The following is a 26,197-nucleotide window of genomic DNA, read 5'->3' as shown; positions in this document are numbered from 1 at the left end:
GTGTTCAGTATGATTCAGTGTCTATACCTTCAGTGTGAAGATGTATTGACCTGTATTTACAATATATAAATGCATGTAGACACATCTTGTGCCTCATAGACTTTGTACACAAAAACTGAGGCACAGATAAGCATTCTAGGTTCTAATTAAAATTTTGTTTAGAAATATTTTGTTTCTATGGCATCACAAATCAAAGATGATCTGTTTGTGCACATATTACACATACATAAGTGGACACATACATATTATACCAATAGAACAAACTACACTTTGTTAAAAATGTAATATTCTGAGAAAGACAGAAAATGTAGTTATGCCTGCAGGCATTCCCAGCTTCTAACAGAATATGAATTTATCTCAGGAGCAGCAGTGGTTTGGTCATGAGGGGGAAAGAGTAAGCCAGGAGGTCTGTACTTGGCATGACTGAAGCATAAATTATTGAGGGCATTAAAAAACTGATACCTTATTAAATAAATTGTTCACTACGCTTTTATGAATTACTTTGTGTAGAGAACCATGTATACTGTTCTAACTTATGTAGCTATGTTTTTGGATTAACATACTACCATACTACATACTATTTCTGTAGTATATAGTATGCATGCTAAGTATGCACATTTTCAGCATGCATAGAATTAAACAAGCAACATATTGAGGTCATGTGAGAACAATGTAGCAAACTACTATTACCATAGCATAATGCCTTCAGTATGTTGTATATCCTGTGCAGTACTCCATAAGTTGTAAACTAGTATTACATTCCAAACATAACCTTTGTGACTTTATGAAGATGAGATTCATCCAAAAATCTTCAAAGTCTTAAAAATTGCATTAAAGCAGAACATTCTACTAGCTATCCCAGTCAAGGACAGTAAAATGGTTGCTATTTGTATTTATAGGTACACTTCATCATTATAAAATATATTTACAAAAAATATTTAGATCTCACACTCTATTACCTTTTTTGTCTTCCAAGATTCATAAACCAAATGTTGTTCACATGAGAGCACTTCTTGATTACTTTATCAAACACACTGCCTCATTTGCAATACTAATGTTAATTGAAAGTTGCTATTTGATATGCAAAACAGGAATTACATAGACAGACCTTTGGAGGAACTAGATTGTTTAAAGGAGGTTTTAGATCAAAAAGATAACTGACCAAGCCAAGCCATGCTTCTTTTATGTATTTTATTCTTTTCTTGGATTTTGTACAAAAGAGCAAATTTGGCATACAGAGATACATTCACTTGTCACAGTATTGTTCTTGCTTTATTTTAAATGCAAGCTCAAACATTTCTAGGATGGCATTAGAATATACGCAAAGCACACCCTCTTTCAGTAAAAGATGCTGTCTCTGACGTAGCATCATATGCTTTGATTCTCTCTATTTTTGTTCAAAAGAGAACTAAACCCACACAAAAGTGTCAACAAGAGGCCAAAATAAGTAATTCTATGAATAGAAAATAAAATAGGCAAAATGTACTAGCATGCAATCGCAACTTTTGTCAATAAGCTTCTAGAACTTTGAAGGAGGAGAATGGTTTTACAAAGTGATAGTCCAGATTGCCACAGTGAGGACACTGCTGTACATTGCTGTACTCAGAGAAATACTGCATGCCAACACGTACATCTATGACGGGTTTCCCACAATGTTTGCAGTTCAGTCGAGCCTAAGTAGACACAAAGAATGGTGATGCTCCATTAGACTTTAGTCTTATTCTAAAATCTAGAAAAAGTAATAATAAAGAATGAGTAGGTGTGTCCAAACTTTTGACTGGAAGTGAACTGTATATATAAAAACACAAACAAATATATTACCTGACAGCATGGTGATGCAGCCAGTATGTCGTATGTATACATTGTGCCCAGCTGGTGCCAGCTTCCATCCCACCTGGACTTGCACTTTATACAAACGATTTTGTGCACTCCTTCCAGGCAGTCCACACAGATGGCGTAAAGGTGCATCAGCCTCCCTTTAGAACATAAACAGAAAACCCTTTTAAACTGTAATTAGACTTTAATTAATGAAAATATATTCTATTTGGGAATTAATGATATGTCATGATCAAAGGATTATTATCTGCCACAGCTATCTTGTGTCTTTAATACAAGAAGATTGGCTATGTAAGGCAAAAAAAAAAAAAGAAAAAAAAAGAAAAACCCAATCTTTTGCATTATTGCTATAGGCCTAACACTGTATCTGTATCGCTTCAAATTTCTATGCTTTGAACCGTCACATTTTCATATTTGCTACATAATGAATCTTGAATTGATTTTGCAGTAATAAAATTATCATGCAGCACATTTTATCACAAAAGAGCAGGTGCAATGGTAGACCTAGAAATGGAAAAGTTTCCAACCATCATGCACATGCTGTTCTTGCTAATTTATTATAGCTATCAACTGTGTGCCTGCAATGATCCAAAACACAACTACTTGTTTTAACCAGGGCAAAAGAGACATCCCCTATGATAGTGTGAAACTATACCAAAACATAGCAGTCATTGAAATTGATATTATTGTTTAACGCTATTATTATATAAATTAGTAATAGCACATATTTCTGGCGAAACACCACCTAATGCGGGGTGATGACTTCTCAATAATAATATTCAACAGTGTTTGCCAAAAAAACACAAAATTGAGCAAGCTTAAAAAATGTTGAGACATCATAAAGCTTTATAAATGGAACTATTTACACCACATGTTAATTTACCTCTGTAAAACCATTATAGTGTATGAATTCATTCATTTAGATTTCTACAGATCATAATTATTATATAACTTTCTCTAAATTGGGAGTACTTTATAACAATAATTTTCAAACTGGGGTCCGGGGAACTCCAGGGGCCACAGGAAACTGCCAGGGGGTTAACAGAAAATTGTAGAAAAAAAAAAAAGTAAAAAAAAAAAAAAAAAGTTAGAACAACCCTCAACAATGTGAGTAAATCATTCGCATATGCGACCAAATTTTGCGCTTTTCAGTGCAAATGTGTGTCCAAAGATGAATCCCCACAAAATAAGTCTCTTTTTATATCCTTTCAGTTCTTTATGATCAGTTGTTGATTAAAAAGTAAAAACAAATTCTAATCAAATATTTAAAGGGGTAATCATATATTATGAAATCTTTAACTTCAACAAACAGTAAATACTGAAGAATTTAACAAATCGATATACAGCATCTATGCATGAATTTGGTAAAACCTGTGCAAAGCCTTGCCTCATAGGCTTAATGTTTTTCATTACGGAGTAACTACATGCACCCACACTGTAAGGAATTGCAGTAAATTCACAGGAGAATTTCACAGCAAACTACTGTAATTAAGTTTCAGTATTTTACAGTATTAAACAATGCATTGTGGGATATGTGACATACAGATGCACTATGCGGTATTTTACTGTTTTATATATATACACTGTATATAAAACAGTACTATAAGCCATTCACTTTTTTTTTTTTCACGGTGGAGAAAAGACATCTCTTTCTCATCATATATTAATTAATGCTAAAATATTTAGTTACCTTACAAATTATATTATACACAATTTAGTTTGAACATTCCTGCAGTGTAATACTGTAACGTTTTGTAGTGATGAGGCAAGAAAGCAGGATCTAAGTGCAGCTTTTGTTTAATCCACAACCAAAGACGAGAATACATAGAATACGAGGAAGATGGGGAACAGATGTCTGATGAGGACAGTGCATCATGGGAAATGTAGTTTGGGGAAAACTAATGACAAAAGACAAAAACCATTTCAAAATAAGAGTCCTTTGAACAAAACGGTGACTAACAGTGACAGAACCCCCCCCCTTATAGGGCGACTCCTGGCACCCCAAAGATGGATGAGGGGTGCAGGATGAAGCAGATGACGAGGAAGGATCCAGGGGACGGTTATGGGTTCCAGGAGGAATTGGAGGAGTCTGGGGATGATCAGGAGGCCTGGGAGGTGGCAGCAGCGGTGGCTCGGAGGACCAAGGTGGAGCTGGGGGATCGGAAGACTGAGGCGAAGCCGGTGGGACTGAGGACCAAGGCGGAGCCGTAGGGATGGAGGTCCCCGGTGGAGCCGAACGATCGGAGAGCCAAGGTGTAGCCGGAGGATCGGAGAGCCAAGGCGGAGCCAGGTGACCGATGGACCAAGGCAGAGCTGGGGGGAGATGTAGAGCTGAGGTGATGTCGAGGGCTCTGAGGGCCAAGGCGGAGTCGGAGGGTCGGCAGTTCCCCTTGTCTGGGAATTCACAGAGGGCGATGGTCGAGCCGGTGACTTGGGGGGGGAACCGGCTGATCAGGAGGAGGAGGAGTTAATGTCCTGGATTGAGGCAACAGAGGAAAAGGGGCCATCGTGCTGGACGGAATCAGCGGAGGAGGATGGGCTAGGGTACTGGATGGAACCAGCGAGTCCATGATGCCTGACGGAACCAGAGGAGGAGTACTCAGGGTGGGCACAAGGGCGGGAATGAACTCCAGGTCTATTAGCTCAGCGAGAGCTGGCTCTGGGACGAACAGGGCTTGCAACGCTGGCTCATTGGCCGTGGCAGGCGTGGGGCAAGGCGCCGTGACAGGCTGTGGGAGGTTCATCATTGTCCTCATTCACTTTATCCACAGTGAAAGGTAAACCACAAAGTTCCAGAGCCCTCTCCACGTACTCAAAGTGTTCAGTGAGGATCCGCCAGAGGCATCAGTTCCTTTAGTGCACTATTCAGACCGGCCTGGAAGTAAATCACCAGAGATTGGTCATCATAGTGCACTAAACTCGCCAGTTAGAGAAACTCACGGAAATGATTATCCACTGGACGGTCCCCTTGTGTGAGGAGGAGAATTCTTACAGCCGCTAGATCCATTTAGGGACAGTTCTTCTGTAACGTTTTGTAGTGATGAGGCAAGAGAGCAGGATCTAAGTGCAGCTTTTGTTTAATCCATAAACAAAGAAGATGAGAATACATTAAATTTACATTTATGCATTTGGCAGATGCTTTTTTTCAAAGCAACTTACAGTGCCCTGGTTACAGGGACAATCCCCCTGGTGCAACCTGGAGTTAAGTGCCTTGCTCAAAGACACAATGGTGGTGGCTGTGGGGATTAAACCAACAACCTTCCACTTACCAGTTCAGTGCTTTAGTCCACTACACCACCACCACTCCATAGAATACATAGAATACGAAGAAGTTTACAAAACATAACAGTCATCTGTGGCAACATTCACAAATGTAACAATGATCAAGAACTGACATTGAGGGTACAAAACTAGAGGGTATTTATACAAACAGGTGCTGATGAGGAAATGGAGAACAGGTGAGGAAGATGGGGAACAGATGGCTGATGAGGGCAGTGCATCATGGGAAATGTAGTTTGGGGGAAACTAATGACAGAAGACAAAAATCATTTCAAAATAAGAGCCCTTTGAACAAAACGGTGACTAACAGTGACAAATACAGTTATTTAAATATGTCAGTTGTAAATAATAATACAATTTGTACTTGGCATTCAACTGATCACAATGTATAGTCAGGACACTAATAACGTGAAATATTATAATTACAATTTGAAAAAAAAATTAAACTACTTCAAAGAGTTCTCATCAAAAAATCCTCCATGTGCAGCAATGACAGCTTTGCAGATCCTTGGCATTCTAGCTGTTAGTTTGTCCAGATATCCAGATGACATTTCACCCCAAGCTTCCTGTAGCACATGCGATAGATGTAGCTGTCTTGTCGGGCACTTCTCACGCACCCTACAGTCTAGCTGAACCCACAAAAGCTCAATGGGTTTAAGATCCATAACACTCTTTTCCAATTATCTGTTGTCTAATGTCTGTTTCTTTGCCCACTCTAACCTTTTCTTTTTGTTTTTCTGTTTTTTCGGCTTTTTCTTTGCAATTCTTCCCATAAGGCCTGCACCACTGAGTCTTCTCTTTACTGTTGTACATGAAACTGGAGTTGAGCGGGTAGAATTCAATGAAGCTGTCAGCTAAGGACATGTGAGGCGTCTATTTCTCAAACTAGAGACTCTGATGTACTTATCCTCTTGTTTAGTTGTACATCTGGCCTTCCACATCTCTTTCTGTCCTTGTTAGAGCCAGTTGTCCTTTGTCTTTGAAGACTATAGTGTACACCTTTGTATGAAAGCTTCAGTTTTTTGGCAATTTCAAGCATTGTATAGCCTTCATTCCTCAAAACAATGATTGACTGATGAGTTTCTAGGGAAAGCTGTTTCTTTTTGCCATTAATATTGACCTTAACACATGCCAGTCTATTGCATACTCTGGCAACTCAAAAACAAAAACAAAGACAATGTTAAGTTCATTTAACGAACCAAATAGCTTTTAACTGTATTTGATATAATGGCAAGTGATTTTCTAGTACCAAATTAGCAATTTAGCATGATTACTCAAGGATAAGGTGTTGGAGTGATGGCTGCTGGAAATGGGGTGTGTCTAGATTTGATCAAAAATGACTTTTTTCAAATAGTGATGGTGCTGTTTTTTACATCAGTAACGTCCTGACTATACTTTGTGATCAGCTGAATGCCACTTTGTTGAATTAAAGTACCAATTTCCTTCCAAAATCTGTACATTATTCCAAACTTTTGGCCGCCAGTGTATATACACTACCGGTCAAAAGTTTTGAAACACTTATTCATTCTTTATTATTATTTTTTTCACATTTTAAAATAATAGTAAAGTCATCAAAACTATGGAATAACATAAATGGAACTATGGGAAATATGTTGTGACTAAACAAAATCCAAAATAAAATCAAAACTGTGTTATATTTTAGCATCTTCAAAGTAGTCACCCTTTGCCTAGAATTTGCAGACATGTTCTCTTGACATTTTCTCAACCAACTTCTTGAGGTATCACCCTGGGATGCTTTTTAAACAGTATTGAAGGAGTTCCCATCTATGTTGGGCACTTATTGGCTGCTTTTCTTTATTATTTGGTCCAAGTCATCAATGTCAAAAACTTTATTTATTTTTTTTTTAATAAAATTTTAGTTTTATAATGAAATAAATTAATATGGTGGCACAATTATATTTTTGTCTACAAAACTAATTTCAAACATTTAAGCATCCGCCTTCAGATCAAAAGATTTTTAAGATCATATGAAATATTTCAGTCAAGTGTTTCAAAACTTTTGACCGGTAGTGTGTATATATATATATATATATACAGAGAGAGAGAGAGAGGCATGAAAACCAAACATATCCTGCTGCATCGAGAAGGGTCTGCCTGCGTCCTTCAAGACTACAACACGACACGCCCACTACCAGGCTAACTGGCTAGCTTGTGAGCTAACTGGAGAAAACTGAACAAATAAATGTTTAATTTCACCATTTGTATAATAATATGCTATATGACGTATTAGCTTTTATTTAAGTCAAGAGAGTTTTTATTGTCAGCCCATCCATATACCTGTATACAGTAAGGATAAAATGGCAACCATAGTCAAATTTGTCTGCATAAATTACAAAGATTGGTGTGACTACTGTCTGCATTTCAGCTAAAATTTCAGAGGACTTTTGAAATTTCTGATAACTTCTTGAATTAACACCATGGACAGCTTGTTTCCATTTGGCAAATTTATTTCCCAGTCTCTTTCTTCAAACGTTTTGAAACACAGAACAGGAAACCGTCTCCGGTCTACACACACCCACACGTCAACAGTTCAATTTCCCCCCTTATCTCGGTCTGTCACAAAATTATGTGTAGGAGCCTATTTAGTAAATTCATTATAATTCAGTATTTAAATCTATATATTTCAGAATTCATATTTTCCCTTTGAATGTTTACACATTTACACATTTATTTTACATTTGAGATATTTTTTTAGTTTGCATGTATAATCTGTACTGTTTACAAGTTTTACATAAATATTGTTCACCATGAAAATAGCCTCAAAAGTAATGGCGTGGTGTAAAATCACTAACTAACTAACTAACATTGGCTGGGTTTCCCGATAACGCTGCAACTTAAGCTTTTATGATCATCTTAACAAACGTCGCTCGTTATTTTATGATGGAGTAATGCCTGTTTCCAAACCAGCATGTAGATTGCTCATTATAAAGTAGAACTTAAGTGCTTTGTTACGAGAGCTGTCCAGTCCGAAGGTGCTGATCACTTTGGTATGTTCAGAGTTTGTCTTCTCAACATGAAAATAATGTGGAAATACTGACAAACATGGAAGTTGTTTGTAACCTTGTCGAGGCGCCGATATTTATTAATAATAATTTAATAATTTTCTTTATTTATCACACATTATACATTTGCACATATACAGTAAAATACTTCTTTTCACATATCCCAGCTAGGCTGGGGTCAGAGTGCAGGGTCAGCCATGATACAGTGCCCCTGAAGCAGATAGGGTTAAGGGCCTTGCTCAAGGGCCCAACAGTGGCATCTTGGCAGTGCTGGGGCTTGAACCCCTGACCTTCTGATGAGTAACCCAGAGCCTTAACCGCTGAGCTACTACTGTCCCAGAGATGTATTAATGCTCAATCATAGAGATAAGGGATGAACGACATTGGATTTTTGCCGATATCCGATATACCAATATTTTCCAACTCATTTTGGCCGATGCCGATACGGATACACATATCTTTTTTTTTTTTTTGCTTTCTTTGGAAAGAACACCAAGTCTCTCCTGTAGCAGAATTAACCATTTACTCTTATTGCAATAACCTACTTGTTGCAGATGAAGACAGAGAAAACTCCCAATTCAACCTAACATTTATAGGCTACTTTATAAATTTACACATTCACTGACTAAAACAAGGAAATGACTTCAACTTGGGCAAGATGTGAAACATGACTTTTTTTTAGGTTATGTTTTCAAACAGAACAAAATATGTTGTGCTGAGAGCACCAAGCAAAGGCAGCTTAATTTAGACTTCAGCTAAAATGTATTTAGAGAACAATAAACGAGGTTGGAAAAACTTGAACAATGAATGAGCAGACTTGGCCAAGCTGCACAGCTTAAAGCTGGGTCATCAGCAGCACTGTAATTTTAATTTAAGAATATTAACTAAATTAATTCAAAACTAAAAGCATACTATGGCTCCTTTAAACTGTAAAAACTAAACCAATGAACGATGTAAAAGACATAGGTTTTTCTGAACAAAAATCAGCATCTCCCTGCTTTTTTGCCATCATTATGATTCCCTTTTTGTCACATGAGAGACTGGGCTGAACAGGCGTTCACTGTCAACGCTGGGCGCACTGAGGTATTTGCGTGCTGCACGAGCAAGAGCAGGGACCTGGTTGGATTTCCAGTATTCCAACGGACTGTCTTTCCAGGGAAAGGCAGGTATGCATGTAACTACAAAGCAGCAACCAAAAAAATTATTTCAATTCTTAGCCGTTGATGGCGCAGTAACTGGCTCCCTTTTTTTTCTTTTCTTTTTTTGAGAAATCTTAACTGCCGGAAACATCTAATAATGAATGATGATTTAGTATGATTTTTAAAGGCTTATACCATGGCCTACCTGTGATAAGGTTTCGGTGTTGATTTGCTCTTCCAACAAGACATTCTCCTCCAAAATTTCTTCATACAGTGGTCCTGTCTGGGTCTTCTTCTCTGGTGGATCTTCTGTGCTGGCATTTCTGCACTGATCATCACTGCCCATCATTTCATCCACGACTTTAAGCAGCAGCTCGCGGGCACTCCTCTTCTTATCCTCGTCAAAATACCGGGCTTTGTATCGGGTAACGAGCATGGTTGCAACTAAATAAAGTGGTTTGCATTGCACACCATTGAAACGATTACTGACTGCTTTCTGTAGGGTACTTTTGGCTGTCTGCATGCCTCTGTCTGTGTCAGTGCCATAACAGCAGGAATCACATCAGTTGCAGAGGCTGCTGCAGAACTGATTTCTTTGGTCAGCTGCTCAAAGGGGGCAAGTAGTGTGATCATATTTTCAAGAATTCAAGTTCAAATTCAGTGGCATATGCACCTAGTGCCCTCTTCTGCTCGACCAAGCTTTGCATCATGTAAAACATAGAATTACATCTTGTTGAATTTGTTTTATTGGCATCCCAAGCTCCTTCTGTATCCCTTTTAGGCGACTGCATGCAAGTTGTGAATGCCTGAAATGCCCCACTATTCACCTTCCTAAGGCCACAACATCCACAATGCTGCATTGCGATAGGACACCATGCACAGCCAGCTGCAGCGTGCGTGCCATGCATGGTAAACTTGCAACAAAAAACTCCTCCGTCACTTTTGTCATGTTGGGTGCATTGTTTCGTAGCACCACATGCACCTTCTCTTTGGGGATTTTCCTCTTCTCAATCAACCCTTCAAACATGGATGCAATCGTTGCTAATGTGTGAGAGCCCGGGCACTCTTGAGAGTGTAGAATCGCCTTTAAGGATGAAATCCTCGTCAATCCACTGGGCAGTGAGGCACAACATACTGATAGGACATACACTTGATGTCCAGATATCCATTGTAAAGCTCACAGAAGTGGCATCAGCGAGGAGCTTCTCTATGTGGACATAGATGACACTATACAGTTCAGATAAGGCCACATCTGAAAAGCAGCGACGGCTAGGCATAGCATACCGTGGCTCTAAGTAGTAAATCAATCTGCGAAAGCCTACATCTTCCACCACGCTAAAGGGTTGATTATCAATAGCAATCATTTCAATAATTTTTTTGTTGAGAGATTTCGCCTTTGGATGGTCACTGCTGTTTTTTTTTTCTTTTTCTTTTTTTTTTTTTTTCAAATGACTGCAGAAGATGCTCCTGACGAGTTTTAACTGGTGCTGTTTTATTTCTTTTTGCTTCATAAATAGGTCGTAATGATCAGGATGCCGATTTTAAGATGCGTTATTAAATTGGTGGTGTTGGAGTGTGGACTGGCTCCTTCTTGCATGACTGATGCTTTGCAGTTATTGCAAATAGCAACTTTGCTATCAGTCTCGCTTACTGTAAAGTAAGTCCACACCGCTGACATGATCTTATCACTAGCACTCCTTACAAACATTCGCGTTGTCATCGGCACATAATCAACATGTCATCTTATCCTAATTTTAAAACCTTTATCGGCCGATTCCAATGACGTGCCGATATTATTGTGCATCCCTTATAGAGATTAATGAAAGTGACGCTTTGCATGTAATGTGAATGTGCACGATGTGAATCATAAGCGACTCTCACATAGCCTAACGTTTTTTGGCTGGAAACTGAACAAATGCACACAGAACAGGATTAAAATGATAGGCATCAGTACTGAAATACTCATAGACCTGCCTAAATATTAACAGATCATCTGGTTAAGAGTTCAAGGCACTGTGTATTTGTAGCCTTACTGCCATTATGCATCATGCAATTTGTTACTGCCTTGTAAAAAGACTGTAGGTGAGTCGATTTGAACCGGCCATTGGAGAAAGAAAGAAGAGGAGGAGGAAGAGAGAGAGAGGGAATCTCTCATTGCACACTCTTACTCTAATCTCCTCTGTTAACCATATTTTAATAATGTTTTAAGGCATATTTATTTAAGTTTTAAACTGCATGGTCACATTACATAATTCATGTCTTCTTAAATAATCTGTTTAATAAGAACATATCTTTCTATTGTCATTACAATTATGCTTATCAAAGAGGCTAATATAAGTTATAATGTATTACGTGTCTTGTAATTTAGACCTATCACGTCGCATGCGCAGCCTGCGGAGACTGCCTATTGATTTCAATGCGATTATTTTAAACATTTTTTATCCTCTGAAATAGTTTACAATGGCTTTCCAATGGTCAAAATATATTAATACAACTTATTAAATGTCCCATTGTCTTTTATAAACTATGAAAGATGCCAGAAAGATACATTTAAGTTGCAATTAATGGACTTAAGAGTGGTTCAAAGCTCTCGTTAATTTACGTTTTTACGAACTACTTAGATAACGATGCTTTTGGGAAACGCACCTTAGAGATTAAGTACTACTTAAGTGCTACTAACATTCTACTTAGTGCTTCGGGAAACCCAGCAATTGATTTTGCGTTAAGTTTTTGCAGGCACTAAACTTGGTACTGGCCCTGTAAGAGGAGCGTCGGCTCAGCAAGCGGGTCACACAGGTGTTTGGAGTTTAGTGCATAATTAGGAGAGAAGAGTTGCATGTTTTTGACCATATCCATGCATGTCTGATTAGGGAGTAATGTTTTTTCCTTTTTTTGTTTTAGAGAAACTAACTGTAAAGAACACAAATGACATAAAGGAGACGTTGTTCAATGCAAATGGATTGTGTGGATATCAGCTTTGTTTGGACGCACATCACAGGAGTCAAACCAACTTATACTCTCGAAATGTCTATTGAAATCAAACATTATGTGCTTATGCTCTTTCCTTTTTTTTTTTTCTCCCCAATTTGGAATGCCTAGTTCCCAATGTTCTCTAAGTCCTCGTGGTGGCGTAGTGACTCGCCTCAATCCGGGTGATGGAGGACGAACCTCAGTTGCCTCCGCGGCTGAGACCGTCAATCCGCGCATCTTATCACGTTGCTTGTTGAGCACGTTACCGTGGAGACATAGCGCATGAGAAGGCTTCACGCCATTCTCTGCGGCATCCACGCACAACTCACCACATGCCCCACCAAAAGCGAACCACATTATAGCAACCACGAGGAGGTTACCTTTCCTTTTGAACCTTTTCTTTTATATCGACCAACCAGAAGAAAGCTAATCATTTCTTTCTCATTTACATGGGCAGCTATTCAGTGGTATGCATTAAAGAACAATATGAAATGAACTGTAAATCTTTTATCATGTTCAATAACTAAATAAATAAATAAAGGGTTCAAAGTAACGTACATGCAGCATCATTGTACTACACTGCATTACAGAAACAACAGTAAACGTACTCTGTTTGGTAAACGGTATGTTATAGTAACAGTAGCATACAATTTTTTTTACAGAAATGAACTGGCGCCTGTGCTGCCAGTAATTTACTGTAAATTAACAGGCCAATTGTTTTACAGTGAAATTTACGACAAACTGCTTTGTAAGTGCCACTTAAGTGGCGTGGGCCGTCACGCCGGTGCGACCGTGCCATTTCGACCAAGTATTGATTCCCTGTTTGTCACAATCTTTTTCCCATTCTATTTCCTGTCTCCACTCCACAATATTTTGTTTAATACTACTTACAGTGCTGTGAAAAATTATTTGCCCCTTCCTGATTTCTTCTATTTTTGTGTATTTTTCATACTAAATTGTTTTAGATCTTCAAATGAGATACAACATAAAACAAAGGCAACCTGAGTAAACACAAAATACAGTTTTCAAATATATATATATATATATATATATTATTGAAGCAAAAAAGTTATCCAACACCTATATCACCTATTTGAAAACAAACTGCCCCCTTAAATTTAACAGCTGGTTGTGCCACCTTTAGCAGCAACAGCTGCAACCAAACACTTCCAATAACTGGAGATCAGTCTTTCACAATGCTGTGGTGGAATTTTGGCCCACTCTTCTTTGTAAAACTGCTTTAGTTCAGCCACACTGGAGGGTTTTCGAGCATGAACTGCCATTTTAAGGTCCTGCCACAGCATCTCAATCGGGTTCAAGTCAGGACATTGACTTTGAAATTGTAATATCTAGCCAGGACTAGATATTACAGTTAAATTTTTTGTTAATGCATGATTTTCATGTGTTCTTGGAGGAAGTTTGGAAGGTCGGCCACTACCTTCTTCACTACCTTTTCCCCATTTGGAAGTAATGGCTCTCACTGTGGATCTTTGGAGTCGCAGAGCCTTTGAAATAGCTTTGTAACCCTTCCCAGGCTGATGTATGAAGTTGGACCTTTTAGCCAACTTCATGCTGCTGAAAAAGTTCTATTTAGGTTTTGATTTGATTGAACAGGGCTGGCAATAATCAGGCCAGGGTGTGTCTAGTCCAGCTGAACCCCATTATGAATGCAGTTTCATAGATTTGGGGATTTAGTAACTAAGGGGCAAATACTTTTTCAAACAGACCCAGTTGGTATTGGATAACTTTTTGCTTCAATAAATAACATTATCATTTAAAAACTGTATTTTGTGTTTACTCAGATTGTCTTTGATTTATAGCCTGACCGATATGGAATTTTTGAGACTGATACTGATACCGATTTTAGAGGGGGAAAATTCACCGATAACCGATATGGCTAATTTTTGAGCTGGAATAAAAACAGACCTTTTCTATGTGGATTGTGCACCGATTTTGTACCGATATGTCTATGCAAAGGTACTCAGAAGGCTGCTTTCTTAAACAAATATTTTTATCAAAGAATATTTGACATTATTATTATACATTGTCAACGAATTCTAGAAATGAACACTGAGAAAATAAAGAATAAATACAAATACAATAAACAGCTTAATAAACATCAGTACTGTTAGTATAAGTAAATTGCTGACCATTTAAATAAAGAGTAAAATAAATAAATAAAATAAAAAGCAGTACTGTATGTTTAGTATAAGTCAATTGCTGACCATTTAAATAAAGAATAAATAAAAATACAATAAATAGCTAAATAATCATCAGTACTGTTTAGTATCAGTCAGTGGCTGACCATTTAAATAAAGAATAAATAAAAATAAAATAAATAGCTAAATAAACATCAGTACTGTATGTTTAGTATCAGTCAAATGCTGACCATTAAAATAAAGAGCTAAATAAACATCAGTACTGTTTAGTATCAGTCAATGGCTGACCATTTAAATAAATAAAAATAAAAATAAAATAAATAGCTAAATAAACATCAGTACTGTATGTTTAGTATCAGTCAAATGCTGACCATTTAAATAAAGAATAAATAAAAATACAATAAATAGCTAAATAATCATCAGTACTGTTTAGTGTCAGTCAATGGCTGACCATTTAAATAAATAAAAATAAAAATAAAATAAATAGCTAAATAAACATCAGTACTGTATGTTTAGTATCAGTCAAATGCTGACCATTAAAATAAAGAATAAATTCAAATAAAATAAATAGCTAAATAAACATCAGTACTGTTTAGTATCAGTCAATGGCTGACCATTTAAATAAATAAAAATAAAAATAAAATAAATAGCTAAATAAACATCAGTACTGTATGTTTAGTATCAGTCAAATGCTGACCATTTAAATAAAGAATAAATAAAAATACAATAAATAGCTAAATAATCATCAGTACTGTTTAGTATCAGTCAGTGGCTGACCATTTAAATAAAGAATAAATAAAAATAAAATAAATAGCTAAATAAACATCAGTACTGTATGTTTAGTATCAGTCAAATACTGACCATTAAAATAAAGAATAAATTCAAATAAAATAAATAGCTAAATAAACATCAGTACTGTTTAGTATCAGTCAATGGCTGACCATTTAAATAAATAAAAATAAAAATAAAATAAACAGCTAAACAAACATCAGTACTGTATGTTTAGTATCAGTCAAATGCTGACCATTAAAATAAAGAATAAATTCAAATAAAATAAATAGCTAAATAAACATCAGTACTGTTTAGTATCAGTCAACGGCTGACCATTTAAATAAAGAATATATAAAAATAAAATAAATAGCTATATAAAAGGTTGCAACTTAGCCTAGTTGTGGCGTAAATGGGCACTAAGTCACAATTTACACTCTACTAAATATTTGAGCGTTGCACCATTAATTTTATGTAGGATGTAACCCTACGTATAAACTAAATATTTACGGAAGCCTCCGACCAGGAGTAACTGATGGAATAAAAAAGCAGACTCATTTAATGACATCAGTGAGCTCATGTTTTGGTTGACAGGCATCAGTCCTTTCAACATATATGATGGTGTTGGCATTTACACTCATTTACATTTACGAGAGAGAAAAAAAACGTACTTTTAAGCAGCTCTTCAGCATGAAACCGTTCTAACGGTGCCGTTTTTAGGGTGTGTCGACCGGTGTCAAGTTTCAACACATTCAAAATATATATATAGGATATTAAAATGAATATATGTCTATTTTTCCAGCCTGTTGTATTAGTATTTATCACCCCTCATTTATTTCAGATACAGTTCCTATATATTATTATTTACACAGGGCAAATATACTATTTATTAAATCTACTTTTATTACGTATCCTATTTTAATGTCTGGAAAACCAGACTTTTAAATATTACATTTTATAAATGCAACAACTGGAATTGTTCGGTTGAAGGGTGTACTAAACTGTGAATCCTGAACAAAACAGTTTGATGAATACATGTTTACACGCTGACAAGCAATGAAAGTAGCTACGTGGTTAGCTAGTTAGCTGTAAGCTCATTGCCACGGAGAGTAAAATATGGACTTTATTTACTTTCCAGCATTGTGTCTCACCAACTAGGCAACAGCGAAGCGTGAAATCAACACTCACCACACACAATCCACCACTGCACTGTTGCTACAAAAAGATGCTCTGATGTTTACCTTTCAATCTGCTACATTACTGACTGCACTGACAAACTATAGCTGGCTAACAGCAAACAGATGTGAATGTGATAAACATGAGTGACATGGTTGTCAGGGACAGGGTTAACGTTATATTAGTTATATAAAATGATGGGGTCATTTTTTATTAACTTTCCAGTATGTATTTCACAAACTAGTTAGCAATTTAATGAGAAGAGATTGCTCAAATCTGCACCGTTTAACTCCGCCTTGTCTGCATAGCCATCGTCAGCTCAGAGTCAGCTCTTTAAACAGTGGAGTTGGAGCACACTCTGCTGGACAAACTACGCTATGACACCAATTCTAAAGCATTGTTTACTGCATTATATGTTCTGAAAAAAGTTTTCATATCGGCGCATATCCGTAAAATATATGCCGATACCGATATATCGGTGAAAGGCTAATATCGGTCGATCGATATATCGGTCGGGCTCTACTTTGTTTTATGTTAGATTTTGTTTGTACTTTTGAAACAATTTAGTATGAGATATACACAAAAACAGAAGAACTCAGGACTGTATAATAATAAATAAAAATGAATATTAAGGTATTTTAACTATAGTAATACTGCAGTAATATGTTTTGGCGGAAACCATAGATTTGATACAATTAACAATTGTGTTACTAGCAGGTTTGGGGAGTAACGGAATACGTGTAACGAGATTACGTATTTAAAATACAAAATACAAGTAACTGTATTCCACTACAGTTACAATTTAAATCATTGGTAATTAAAATACAGTTACATTCAAAAAGTATTTTGATTACTGAAGAGATTACTTTGCATTTTATTGTCATTTGTTTCATTTAATATTTAGTCCTTTCAGATGGAAAACATTTATACATATAAATGATGCGATCCAAAGTGCATTTGAACAGCAGTAAAACACTTTCTTATGATGTGTTACATTCATACGAGCAGACAGAGAAGTAAATTTGAAGTAAGTTTGAAGCAGAAGAAATAGAAATAAACCTTGTGTAAATTGTCAGCTTTACGCTAAGCTAAAATGCTATTTCTAGCCATTTTACATGCATTTGTTACCAGGCACGATCATATTTTTTTATCAGGAACATTCAAGTTAGATCATAATTTCTTTTTTTCTAGTAAGACCTTTGATATTAGGGCAAAAATCGTATTCTTGATAATAATTTTTGTATTGTTTTCCTGTAAAAATATCTAAAAATCCTTAAAACAAGACCAATTTTATTTATCTTGTTTTAGAAACAACACTGTATAAGATATACAGGTTTTTCAGAGAATGTATTTTTAACATGTGTATTTTGTCTTACTGTACTGCCAGAGTTTTTATAGTCAAAACAAATGAAAAAATCTACCAGTGCTGAAGAAGTAATCCAAAGTATGTAGAATACGTTACTGACCTTGAGTAATCATTTATGTTACAAATTACATTTTACAGCATGTATTCTGTGATCTGTAGTGGAATACATTTCCAAAGTAACCCTCCCAACCCTGGTTACTAGTAATATGGTGTTAATATTGTAACCATGTTTAATTTTGTGGTTATTATAAATTTACTACAAAATAACATGGAGATACTATGGTTACTGTAGTAAAATCATGTATGGGAAGGTTAGGGTTAGGTTTAAGGGAAGGGGTTGGTGTAGTGTATCTGTGAGACTTTAAATAGATACAAAAAAACACGCTGCATTGATGATCCTACACTGTATTTAATTAGGGGTGCAAATAGCATCTACCATTATTTGTACCAGGGTTGGGGTGCAAATAATATTTGCCACTATTTGCACTGGGGTGTAAATAACATCTACCTTTCTTTGCACCAGTGTCCAAATAGCATCTGCCTTTTTATTATTATTACAATTTAACAAAGTACTTGTAACAAAGTTGCACTTAAATGTTAGATGTGGAATACAATTTTCCATTTTAGGTTCCAAACTTTTATATATACAGTATATAAAATATTCTTATTAAAAATGTGTAGCTGACAAATTTCAAACAGCTTCTCTAATGTGTTTGTATAGGGTTGTTAAAAAGTTAATATTTACAGAATTTGAATTTATAGTTTCATACTGCTTTATAAAGACTTGAATTTATATTGTTTTAGTACAATGACAATATAAAAGCCAATTATTTTGATTTGCAAAGCACACATCTTTATAGCAGCACACTTATTATTTTTTAAGTGTACAAATGGGTGTTCTTTATATTCAAAAATATATAGCTCCCTTTGTATTATAGGAAGGGGGGCCATCATAAAGAGATCATCATATTTGGGAGTTTGAAAACCCCTGCTTTGTAATACACAGATTATAGGAATAGTTCACCCAAAAATGTTTATGCTCTCATCATTTACTCACCCTCATGCCATTCCAGATGTGTATGACTTTCTTCTACTGCAGAAAATAAAGATTTTTAGAAGAATTTCTCAGCTCTGTAGGTCCATACAATGCAAGTGAATGGTGAGCAGAATTCTGAAGCTCCAAAATTATATAAAGGAAGCATAAAAGTAATCCATACTGCTCCAGTGGCTAAATCTACTGTATATCCTAAGAAAGCGATATGATAGGTGTGGGAGAGAAACAGATCAATATTTACAATATTGTAGTCCTTTTACAATAAATCTCTGCTTTCACTGTCACATTCTTCTTCTTGTATTTACCTACTTGGCAGGGAGGAGAATTAATAGTGAAAAACCACACTTATTATTTTCACCAACACCTATCATATCGCTTCTGAAGATATACATTTAACAACTGAAGCCTTATGGACTACTTTTACGCTGCATTTATGCGCTTTCTGGAGCTTCAAATTTTGGTTCCCAATCATTTGCATTGTGAGGGCCTATTGAGCTGAGATATTCTTCTAAAAATCTTTGTTTGTGTTCAGTAGAAGAAAGAAAGTCATAAACATCTGTGATGGCATGAGGGTGAGTAAATGATGAGAGTATTTTTATTTTTGGGCAAACTATTCCTTTAAGCACTACTTAAAGATGCTGTAAACAATTTAATCTGTTTTCCTAACTTTCTCTACGTTCCTCCAAAGACATGTCAGGCAACCTGAACACACAAAATGATTCACAGGCAGAAAACATTTCTGTAGCAGTTTTCTGCTAAAAAAATATATAAAATAAAAATTTGGACATGGGCTGCTCCCCTGACTCTTTTTGCTGTTTACAAAGCCTCAGGCTGTCACAGAGACAAGTGTAAATTTTCAAGACACTTATTTCAGTAATATCTGTCAGGGAGCAGGGACATTTTATGCATGGTAAAATGGTAAATTTTTTTAACAAAAAATCACAGCAACTTTAACACTTTCCATTTGTATGCATTTGGTAGACGCTTTTTAACAATGCAATTTACAGTACATTAAACTTAAAAATTGTATCAATCAGCATGTTATGCAGTAGGGCTGGGAGATATGTAAAAAATATTTTAGCGACAATTGCCTTGAAAAATATTGCGATATACGATTACATCGTCAACCCCCCTGCCAAGGGTCTGTAAATTTTTTTGCTTTATTGATTTTGCTTTAAAAATGTAATTCATTTGTTGAAACATGTAAAACATAAACAAAAGACATTTCTAAATTAAAATTGCACTAAACGAAAAAAGCATTAAAATAACGATGTGATCAAAAAATCTTATTTAACCCTAAATCCAAACATTTACTGTCTCCAACGACATTTGCCATCACACAAGCATCCGTCAACACAACAGATGGAAAATGACTAATAGCCTTCAGATTAAGAACTAAAGACAATTATAAATGTAAAGACAATAATAATCAAAATAAATAAGCCTAATAAATTCCCTTGTGTTCTCAAAATAATGCTGCCAAATGTGTTCTTATCGAATTTGTGTTTGTATTGAGTTTTGGTAATACAGTTAATGCTGCCTAAAGAAAATAATACTCAATTTTAGGTTCAAGGTGAATGTATCTTGCATTACTTCATGATTTAATTACTTTCGTCTTTGTTTGTTTTATACAAAGATATATATTACTGAACCTGCAGAGTTGTGTTCACAATACATGCCAACCGCGAGTAAATAAAGCACATTAAACTCACAGCACCTCCCGATATGGTCATTTGCAGCATTCTCATAGACCACATTATTCTTGTAAACAGTTTTCAAATGAATGAAACAGAGAAAAAAGAGTGAAAACTCTTTACATGCGCTTGTTCCACAAGACAGGCTTGTGCTGCACAGCTGTGAACAAACAGTGAGTCAGAAACGAGCATTGACGGCATTTCTTTTGTCTGTTCTAAAAAATATAATAAAGTCATGTGCCTCTCCGAGACGTCTTACAGGTCACCCGCCTGTTGCGGGTAGATGAGCAAAATTATCCGCAGATGAAATATATTTGGACGAGGAACCTGTGAATTGGATTCAGCTTTGTCGTATTTTGTGGATGGCGGGTGCTAGTTTCACACCCTGGCCCCGTTTAATGTATCTGCCAACTTCCCAGATCCATGGTTTTGCCATTTCCCGATATTGTCGATCATCATCTGTTCGCATTCGGCTTCGGGATCTTTGTAAGACATCGTCGATATCCGATTACATCGTCACATCGCCCAGCCTTATTACGCAGCTATAATCAAGCTACAACAGGTTTTTGTGTAGTCGAGCTACAGTTTTCATCTGCCTGTCCAAATAAACATGACACAATGTGTTAACGAATATTTAAATGAAAGGACGTATGTATATGCTTACATATACATGCTGGACGAAGCTGAGATACTACATTATAGGTCTGTTTGTCCGACTTGGCAAAAACCGGACTGACAAGATTTCAGTCGAAAGTGTTTACATTGTTTTTAGTTCGAATGAAATCTACTTTTAAAGTGCTTGTAAACGTTCTGAATATATGTGTTCCCTGGGAACTGAACACACAACTTTGGCATCGCAAGTCACATGCTTGACCAGTTACAACTTTCCACCTTAAGATTTTCAACTGAGCAGTAACACTGAATTCTATAAGACTAGGATTAATCTGTATACAGGAAATGGCCCCTTGAAGTGAATAGTAAATTACCTCACCTTGTAAATGGCATGGTACATCATACTCAATCTCATCATGGCGTGAAGGGCTCAGGAACAGCGTTCCATCCACTAAAGGGAACTGCTCAAAGATGGGCAAGATGTGGTGGCAGAGGGCGCAGTTCACCACATTGCGGTGACTTGCACTGAGGGCAGAGAGGATGAACTTCCTGAGATCCTCTCCCTGCCCTGCCTGGGCATCGTCCTCCATTCGCACATGGTAGGTGTTGAGCTTGTGGCGGGGAATGTGCGTGAGCAGCTCAGAGAGATCCAGCCTCCGCAAGAACTGCACAGGGTTGTCTCCCGGAGAGAGCCGAGGCAGGTACATGTTGGTGGCCCCCTGCTCCAGATGAGCCCCGCGTACTGCCACTCCTCCGACCAGAAAATGCTTCCTGTTGCCCTCCATATGCACCGCATTCTTCAGAAACTCACCCAGGTGCCTTGAACTGCGTGGGCCACCAAGAGCCTGAGGGGAGAAGGAGAAGCTGGATGGAGGTGACTGTGCAGGGGATTCGCAAGGGGACCGGAGCACATGGGGAACCCCACTCCCAGCAATGGTTGGACCACCATGGCCTCTCTCTTGAGAGTTCTGCCAATCTGCCGATTGTCTGCGAGACAGCTCCTGACTGGAGCCACGGTGAGCCAGCTTATGGATTCCGGATGATTTCCCTTTCTTGGGCTCATCGGCAGGTTCCCCCCCAGTTCCACCACAAGCACCCCCTCCAGAGGTGCCACTGTTGGGCTTCCCACTGCTTTTCTCCGGCATCTTTTTCTTGCGCTCATCGTGCATGCGTTTTACCTGGTACCAGTCCGTGTCTTTTTTCAGATGCCCCTGGCCGCAGCGGCAGGAGCAGAAGCGGAAGGCCAGATCATAGCCCTTTTTAGTCCACATGTTCTGTCGGCACTGCTTCTCGTTCCAGCTGCGGGCCCGGCCAATACAGTTAAACTGCACCAGAATGCTGCTCTCCCACTCATAGAAGCACTGCAGGTGCATCCAGTTGCCATAGGGGCAGAGTTCACTGTTGCACACCACCCGCTGGTAGTCGTCCTTCTCAAGGTCAATAGAACGGCCCAAACTGCAAACTAATGGGGTGGCACATGGCGCCTCTGACAAAAACAATGAAGATTGCATTGTTAAGGTAAAAGATCTGTAATGCAGATTGAAATGCCTTATACTATTTGGGTACATTTTCTAATTTATGCTCATGTCTGCATTTAGCAGATGCTTTTATCCAAAGCAGTTTACAGCTTACAATTAGTCATTTAGCAGACACTTTTATCCGAAGCAACTTAAAATGAGGAACATAGCAAGTAATATGTCGTACAAAAACATTTATACAGTAAACCGCAGGCCTATTCAACTGGCAACCCTTGGGCCAAATCCAGCCCATTTTAAATTTTCAGTGGCCCGTGTGAGGTTGTAAGTTGTCTTAGGGGCTGTTCACACCAAACGCGTTTTGTGTCTGATCGCGTAGTTTTTTTAATTGTTTTCAGGTGTAAATAATGGTGTTAGACAGATGTCGCACCAGGTCTCTGTGTTTTCGCAATGTCCCGTGGTGGAGCGCCGCGTTTTTAGATGCTTTCAGAGGTTGTGAAAATGGGAAGATAAAAGTACTATAATCATGGATGACTGACATTTACATTTACATTTACATTTATTCATTTGGCAGACGCTTTTATCCAAAGCGACTTACAAGAGAGGAAAAACATAAGCGAATCATCTTAGGAGACAGTGGTATGAAAAGTGCTGTATTACAAAGTATCACTAGCATCATAATAGTATTCAAAACAGAATAAAGTGCAACAGACTGACAAGCGCGAGTTCGGAGAAACAGAAAAGTTCTATTCATTAATTTGGTCAAGAAATGTGATTTTCAATTTGAAAAGTAAGAAGTTTAAATCAATGCATCTATAACAAACTTCACTCTTATTGTTCAATAAAATTTTAGCATCAATCTAATTTACTCAAATTTTAAAGCACTTTTTAGTTGCTTTTTTTATTTTATTTTTTTCTGCTGGAAAGAAAAAAATTCTCAATGTTTTATTTATATAGTGAACAAATATTATAGGCCTATTATAAAACAATGTCTGATAGAAGCTTTTCGTTAACAAAATATTCTGGCTTGGCCCGCATGCCCCAGAGTCACATGGGGTAACCTCCTCGTGGTCGTTATAATGTGGTTCTCGCTCTCGGTGAGGCACATGGTGAGTTGTGCGTGGATGCCGCAGAGAATAGTGTGGGCCTCCACACGTGCTACGTCTCCGCGGTAATGCACTCAACAAGCCATGTGATAAGATGCGCAGATTGAAGGTCTCAGACGCGGATGCAACTGAGATTCGTCCTCCGCCACTCGGATTGAGGCGAGTCACTACGCCACCATGAGGACTTAGAGCGCATTGGGAATTGGGCATTCCAAATTGGAGAGAAAAGGGGAGGAAAAAAAATGTAGGTTACAGTGAGGCACAATGGGGACAATTCTTGGCATGTTAACAGACATATTGTTTACATCTGGCTATACTTTTAAAACAGTGTGTATAATGGTTACGGATTGCCCCCATGCACTAACAAGTGCCTTAATGTCACCCAGATTATTACTTGTTTAGAAAGTCTAAATTAATTTTTGTGGTAATCGACATTATGCCACAAATGCTGTCGATTGAGCTTAACTTGTATTCAACCCGGAATATTTCCTTAATGTTTTGGTAACCATTTTGGGTTCAGTGTATTAGATAATGTAAGAATAAATTACTCTATGAACGAATGATTTTTTCCCCCTTTTTTTTTTAATAATGATTCATTGAATTAATGAATTAATTTTCTGCAGTAATCAAAAATAAGAAAACAAGCAACCTAAGAAAAATTAGAAAAGTAGAATAAACCAGTCATTCACAAAATGATATTTATAGACAATGGGTTCAAGCAGGTTAACTGGCAGAATATTCAATAGCATTACATTCAACACATCACTGTGCTATTTATGAGAACACTGTGGGTGAGAATCCCACTCAACCAGGAAAAAATATTATAAAACACTTATGTGAATTAAGTGTGTATATGTGTGGATCAAGAGTAAGTGAAAGAGAAAGATAACTGCAGTAGAGTGTGTCTGTGTGAATCCTAACACAACAGAGCATCACCCCCATTACCTCAAGAGTCAGAGCCCTTCTTAGCATTATTACACAACACTAAGCAATCAACTACATGTGTTATGGTGACATGACCTGCTACTACAGAACATATGAGTTAATGGAGATATCAAATTCACATGCAACACAATGTCAAGTGCATGTACCCTTGAACAAGGCCTACATCACCACCTTACATTTCAGGACGCTGAAGATGTAAGTGCACTGAAGTCTCTAGTAGCCTACAACACAGATGAAGATGATGACAAACCAAGGTGCTGCACGTGAGGGAAGAAAACGCGCGCGGACATTCAGGGAACTTTGGCGGCCGTTCACACTGAATGCGTTTTGGCGTCCGTCCGCGCTGTTTTTAAACAGTTTTTCTGAGTAAACATGCGCCAGACTTTTGGCTAGAGACGGCTGTCTTTGACCGTAGCGACGCGTCTCGCGCAGGAACGTCGCGTTTTTAGACGCCGTGTCAGTTTGAAAAGAACGTCAACTTTTAAAGGCGCGTCTCGAGACACTTGCGTTCTATTCTATGCGTTGCGCTGCGAGCGCAAGAACGTGTTCGGTCTGAACGCGGCCCCTTAGAACGCAACGCTAGATGCAACATTGACAAGTGGTATTCTAATTTCTTACCGCTTCTATTATCGCTTGGCGGACCCGCAGTCGCCCCAGTCAACACCGAAGCTGTCGCTCCCGTAACCGCCGAGGCAGAGGCTCCATTTTCTTGCTCATCTCCGCTACTATTCGTGCGTTTATTTCTCTTCCCCTTGTTGCTTTTCTGGTTGGGCATAATGGAGCGCTTAATATGAATGCTGCCTGTCAGCGACTGCCACCGCCAAGCATTTCTGCAGATGTCATATCGACGGTACTTTAAGAACGCAATGCGAATCTTAACGCACAGGTGATGCAGATGTTACAGTTCGATCATCCTCCTCCAGATTTGTGCACGCAGTCTTGACAGCAGAGGTACACCATGAAGAAGGCGTGTCCCTCTCTTGTTTTGATTCCTGCTCTGAAGAGAGAATGGTCAGGCGCTGTGTGTCCCTCTGGCTCCGCCTCCATCTCTGATCGAGACCTACAGCTCAGTTATTAATAGCACAGACTAGAGGGAGTCCCGAGCAAAGAATGGACCTACTACTGCTATAATTATTAGTCGTTAAATGTTCTGCCAGACACAGACAACAAGGCTTTAAGTGACATTATATTTTAGCTTTTATCAAAGTCTTTCATTTTGCAAGGCTTTACTGAGCAAGATTAGTTGCATATGCCTATGAATGAAAACAAATTTAAATCTAAACAATAAGAAAACTCAAAACTGTCTATTGTAGGTTGTCTACACTCAATATATATATAAGCCTATTTTTAAGATTTATGCATTCCAATTTCATAACAAAATTCCATCAAACTGAATTGTGTAATGCTTAACGAAATTAAATTAATAAAACTTACAATATTTAGGTTAATATTACTCAATTCAATATGATGGAATTGTGTTATGAAATTGAAATGCATAAATATAAAATAAAAAAATAAAAAACAATTAAAAAAAAATCAGTGTGTTATAAGGATTTGGCTCATATACATTTATATATACACCAAGACACAACATT

At 37.5% G+C, this 26,197-nt stretch overlaps 1 protein-coding gene across 1 annotated transcript; it reads right to left on the bottom strand.

Moving 5' to 3' along the window:
- Positions 1 to 1,181: 1,181 nt before the first annotated feature.
- On the bottom strand, positions 1,182 to 25,587 carry heca (hdc homolog, cell cycle regulator). Its single transcript, XM_051725170.1, has 4 exons — positions 25,221 to 25,587; positions 21,456 to 22,562; positions 1,822 to 1,976; positions 1,182 to 1,673 (listed from the first exon to the last, which is right to left on the bottom strand). The coding sequence occupies exons 1-4, from the start codon at positions 25,375 to 25,377 to the stop codon at positions 1,509 to 1,511; spliced, it is 1,584 nt and encodes a 527-aa protein (XP_051581130.1). The 5' UTR covers positions 25,378 to 25,587; the 3' UTR covers positions 1,182 to 1,508.
- Positions 25,588 to 26,197: the final 610 nt, after the last annotated feature.

The sequence above is a fragment of the Myxocyprinus asiaticus genome, chromosome 19 (assembly GCF_019703515.2).
Source record: "Myxocyprinus asiaticus isolate MX2 ecotype Aquarium Trade chromosome 19, UBuf_Myxa_2, whole genome shotgun sequence".
Classification (NCBI taxonomy): Eukaryota; Metazoa; Chordata; class Actinopteri; order Cypriniformes; family Catostomidae; genus Myxocyprinus; species Myxocyprinus asiaticus.
This window is presented reverse-complemented; position numbering and strand designations above follow the sequence as displayed.